The 5,529-nt window shown below is 37.0% G+C and overlaps 1 protein-coding gene across 2 annotated transcripts in view; it reads right to left on the reverse strand.

The window, feature by feature from the left end:
- Positions 1-1,417: 1,417 nt before the first annotated feature.
- Positions 1,418-5,529, reverse strand: part of ABHD10 (abhydrolase domain containing 10, depalmitoylase) — a 13,979-nt gene continuing 9,867 nt past the window's right edge. For both annotated transcript variants that reach the window (XM_007181938.3, XM_007181937.3), the window contains exon 5: positions 1,418-2,255. In XM_007181938.3, the coding sequence (XP_007182000.2) occupies positions 1,911-2,255 (345 nt within the window). In that variant the 3' untranslated portion in view covers positions 1,418-1,910. The remainder of the gene's footprint in view (positions 2,256-5,529) is intronic.

Below are 5,529 nucleotides of genomic sequence, written 5' to 3' on the forward strand. Positions count from 1 at the left end.
AGAATCCTCTCCTAGTAGAGTCACATAAGTTGAGCTTAATTCCCCCAGCAAGGCGTTGTGACAGCACATGTGAAATGTCCACCAGGGAAGCTTGTCAGAGACTCAGTGCCCAGTGTTTATTGGGAGCTGGCCACTTGGGTAGTCTCTGCTTGGCACCTACCAAAATTCCAGACTCATAGAAGGAAAGCATTTGTCCAGCACAAACCACATTGTTTGTACAGACAATTTAGGCACAGTGAGCCACTTTGACCAGTTCTGGAATTGTTGCAGGAAGGGGGACCCCTTGCAGGGCCTGAGAGTGGGGTCTTGACTAACACTCGGAAATGAATTGTCCGAGGAGACACACGTGCTGAAAAAGCAAGGGACTTTATTGGAAAGGGGCACCCAGGTGGAGAGCAGCAGGGTAAGGGAAGCCAGGAGGACTGCTCTGCCACGTGGCTCGAAGTCACAGGTTTTACTGTGATGGGATTAGTTTCCGGGTTGCCTCTGGACAATCATTCTGACTCAGGGTCCTTCCTGGTGGCACATGCACCTCTCAGCCAAGATGGATTTCAGCGTGAGGGTTTCTGGGAGGTTGGCAAGACATATCACCTCCTCCCTCCTCCTTTCGGCCCATCCCGAATTTTCCTGGTTAGTTTTCGGTGGCAGCACCTTGTTCTTTATTGGGACCTCCTGTTGTGAGACAACTCAGGCAAGTGGTTATCATTGTGTCTGGCCAAGGCTGGCGGTTTTGATCAACAGTTCCCTAACAGAATGCTGGGACACTCCTAAAATCCAAGTTCCCAGATGCTAGCCAAGGGCGAACGTTGTAAGCAGGTCTCTCTGAGAAGAGTCATCTGCTATGTTAACTCTTTTCAGCACAGGAATTTTATCCCAACATTCTTCAAAACCTATAAATGTTTCTTCAATTGTCCTTTGAACCAGGTTTACCATTTGCTGGTTCTCTTATTAATGAGTTAAAGAAATTTTTGACACACGCAAGCTAAATAAAGTCCAGTCAAACTTAAAGGCTAAAAGATACCAATTCAATATCAAGGTTGATTACTACACAAGCTTATTTTAGTTATTAAAAAAAGAACTTTGTATTTCCCTTTCATATTTTCTTACTATCTCTACATTTTAGAAAGCCCTCTGATTTAGATGGCAATAACTTGGCTATTTGTACTTAAGCCACATATTAATAAAACAGGAATGTTTCTGCAGGTAGGTGATAATATATAGATTCATTTCTTCTTTGGAATATGAAATCAGAATATGAAAATACTTCATCATTGCTTAAGATGAAATTCCCCCAGTTAACTATATGACATATAAGCCAAAATTTAAAAATGATATATATCCTTTATATATCTGTAAAGTTTTGAGCCCTTAAAAAAGAATAACCTTGATTTTAAGTTCGAATATAACATGCAGAATATAATATATAAAGTAATAGCTTTATTTTGAACTTCATTATGCTTCAGACATTTCTCTAGTCATTTTAGATTTATTTCAGTAAACATTTTCCTATATCTTGTAAACTGCATTTTAAAATCAGAAATAATTTTGCAAATCTCCATATACAATGATACCAAACAAAAAACAAAAAAATCAAGTTTTATTAGCAATTCTAAGTAAGAGCTGGCATAGTTAACATAAGCATTAGAAGGTAAACATCTCTTGAATAAAAAAATAGGAAATATTTTGATGAAAAAAATCAAGGATTGGAGGAAGAAGAAAATTTTTCAAACAGCAGCTGGCACTTTCTTCACAATCTGAATCACTTGTGCAAATACATCATTAAATACTCACATGATATTTACAAAGTAGAGATAAGAGAAAAAAACCTTCTAAGTATCAGGGTCCTTCATCTGTTATCCCGCTTCCATCCTCTGGATCCATTACTTTACATTCCAACTAAAACTGTGATTCTAGTTAACTACAGTTGAAAGCTTATCAATTAAGTCATCAATAGTGTAAACCAGAAGTTGAATGTCCGCTTTTTCCTTCATTCGGTGATCACTATTCTTTCGGAGGATGACATCTACATCTGTGCTGACTACTCGGGCAGCAACCTGCATGGACGTATGCCATGGTACAATGTCATCCTTCATGCCGTGGAGCAATCTTATAGGGCAGTTCACAGGAATAGGACTATGTAACAAGCAGTGGTGCTCTGCTTCTTTAATGACACTGTACTGAATGCGATAAACTCCTTCTTCACTGTATTTTGATGGCATGGACCACACACCTTTCATCTCTATTTCCTTTTTTGCCTATTGGGAAAAATGAGGAAAACAAAAGTATTTACGCAACATTAACGCATACAATAGTCTTAAACAATTCAAGAAAAGCAGTCTTTGAAGAAGGGGAAAACAGATAAAAATATAACGATGATAACTATCAGTAATTAATTACTATGTGCAAGGAGCTGTGACAAGTATTTTCCACATAGTATCTCATAAGATCCTGATACTATCTGTTATTATTTCATTTTTACAAAAGAGGATATTAAAGTTAGAGTAATACATATGTTTAAAGTTGAAAGGTAGTTAACTGCTGTAACTAGGATTCAAACAGATTTCACTAACTTTATCGTGTAACGTCTTAAAAATCAGGTATTGCTTCACTCCAACTTGAAAGGGAAAATGAAGGGGAGAAAAGTACAATAATTTCTTGGAATCAGTACAGGTGGCATTCATAGTACATAAAATCAAATCTTAGGAATAAAAATTGTTTAGATTTAAAAATCATGAAACTAAAAGTGCATATACGAGAAGTTACTAAAATGGGGATGAGGAGAAGAATAAAGCATAGTGCTAAAAATGAAAAACAAGACAGTGGTTATTCTGGGGCAACCATACACACCCAATTTTATCCTGAATGTAAAAAAAATGTAGTTTTTGCCTTTTAGAGTTCTATGGAATGAGAAAAAATTTGTTTGTTGTTTATTTATTTATTTATTTTTGGCTGTGTTGGGTCTTCGTTTCTGTGCGAGGGCTTTCTCTAGTGGGGGCAAGCGGGGGCCACTCTTCATCGCGGTGCGTGGGTGTTTGTTGTTTTGGATGACAAAGAAGTCTTCCAAATACTTCCTGAAAACTGAGCATGGTATCATTTCTACCCTTAAAATAAAATGCTGGGTATTCTTTGATTCTTGAAGAATTTCTGTTTTTTAGATTATAATCTGTCTTAAACAATTTTTCTAGTTAAAGTAACATATACTTATTATAGAAACGTGGAAAATATAAAAAGCATAAAAAGGGATTTCCCTGGTGGCGCAGTGGTTAAGCATCCGCCTGCCAATGCAAGGGACACGGGTTCAAGTCCTGGTCCGGGAAGATCCCACATGCCGCGGAGCAACTAAGCCCGTGAGCCACAACTACTGAGCCTGCACTCTAGAGCCCACGAGCCACAACTACTGAGCCCTCGTGCCACAACTACTGAAGCCCGCATGCCTAGAGCCTGTGCTCCGCAACAAGAGAAGCCACGGCAATGAGAAGCACACACGCCCCAAGAAGAGAAGCCACAGCAATGAGAAGCACACACGCCCCAAGAAGAGCAGCCCCTGCTCGCTGCAACTAGAGAAAGCTCGCACTAGACCCAACGCAGCCAAAAATAAATAAATTAAATAAATAAAAAACAAAACAGGGCTTCCCTGGTGGCACAGTGGTTAACAATCTGCCTGCCAGTTCAGGAGACACCGGTTCGAGCCCTGGTCTGGGAAGATCCCACGTGCTGCGGAGCAACTAAGCCCGTGCACCCTAGAGCCCGTGCTCCGGTACGAGAAGCCACCGCAACGAGAAGCCTACGCACTGCAGGGAAGAGCAGACCCCGTTCACCGCAACCAGAGAAAGATGGTACACAGCAATGAAAACCCAACGCAGCCAAAAATAAATAAATAAATAAATTTATTTAAAAACAAAAACAAAAAGAAAAAACTCCCCCCTTTCAAAAAAAAAAAAAAAAAAAAGAAGCATAAAAATAAATAAATCACCCATAGTCCTATTTTGTGGATATAACAACCATTATTATTCTGGCTTATTTCCTTCCAGTATTTTTCTATATGTGTTTGATTTTTATATATACAATATGTAAAACACTTAGCTATTACAATTCATATAGTTTTCAGCGCTGGTTTATTTATTCAATATATATATTTCTGGGTTTTAAAAGATTCTATTAAAAGTTTTTAAAGGCTGCATAATTGTCCACTATAATGCATCTAAGATAATTAACTTGACCATTCCCACACTGCTGAATACTTCCATGAACATCTTTGAACATAAAGGTTTATATGCATATAATAAATTCTTTGGAAAGATTATCACAACTTGAACTAGTAAATCAAGATGTAAATAGCTTTAAGCCTCTTGCAACCATATATTATGAAGGGCATTTCTGTCTAGAAAAACAGATGGACATCTTATCAAAAATAAAGAAAAATATAAGGAAAGAAAAGCTACATACAATATATTTCAAAAATTTTGTATTTAAATTTTCAATGAAAATATTATGGTTTTTCCACATTTAAAATTGTTGACTTATTACGAATACAAAGAGGCAAAAAAGAATTTAAACAGTAAAATATGTATGATATAATCTGTGTATTTAGGAATTTTAATGTCTTTTATAAAATTCCAAAAAGATTTGATTCAGTGAAAATGCTGTATATCTGAAACCTAGACTTATAAATATCTATATCCAAATGATTTAAAATTAATGAAAGTCTAAAAAACTATAAAACATATGAACCTATATTAGTATCATGGGGTACTTTGCATTAAAGCAACATATGAATCAAATATTTAAAGTAAAAATGATATTCCGTTACCTTCAAGCTACTCATGACTGTTCCTGAATTGGTAATTTCCGTAGTAAGAACTTAGTTTCATCGATTATTAGATGAAGTGGGAACTATGTTAATTACTGAGACATAATTAATAATAGTTGCATTTTAAGCATCATTGCCCACCCCAACTAGCTCTGTTATCTGCTATTGAGCTGAATGAATATTGTCCATTTGAAGAACAAACTTAACTTTACAAAATCTTATATGTCCTAAAGCCTCAAAAACAAAAAGTACAGAAATAGCAAAAACAGTATTAATCAGAGAAAATGTACAATATACATAATTTCTACACCAAGAAGAAACTAACAAGGCAATGTGGCTGTGAAGCTTAGACTCCAACAGCTGTGCATCCTGCCTGACGCCCTCTACTGTCCAAAGAAGCAGACAATGATTAGAGTTAGTTAAGAGGTAAGTCAAGTTCCTACATAATGAGTAATGCTGGGTCTTAACATTCCCAGGGCTAAAGAAGATAGCAAAAACCTCCACCTCCATTCCCTTGACACTGCTAGTACTGGCTGTCTATGTGGAGAAGAAGAGACAGTGGTCCTAGTGTCCCTGCTCTTTCTTTACACATGCTTTTAAGTTAATAAGGGTCAACATGTTTCTGTTTAAGAATTTTTGCTGGTCTGATTTAGGATTAGCAAGGATATACCCTGATTTGCAGGCTATAGATCTTCTCAGTCACTTACAGGGTATCTACC

The sequence above is a fragment of the Balaenoptera acutorostrata genome, chromosome 4, assembly GCF_949987535.1.
Source record: "Balaenoptera acutorostrata chromosome 4, mBalAcu1.1, whole genome shotgun sequence".
NCBI lineage: Eukaryota > Metazoa > Chordata > Mammalia > Artiodactyla > Balaenopteridae > Balaenoptera > Balaenoptera acutorostrata.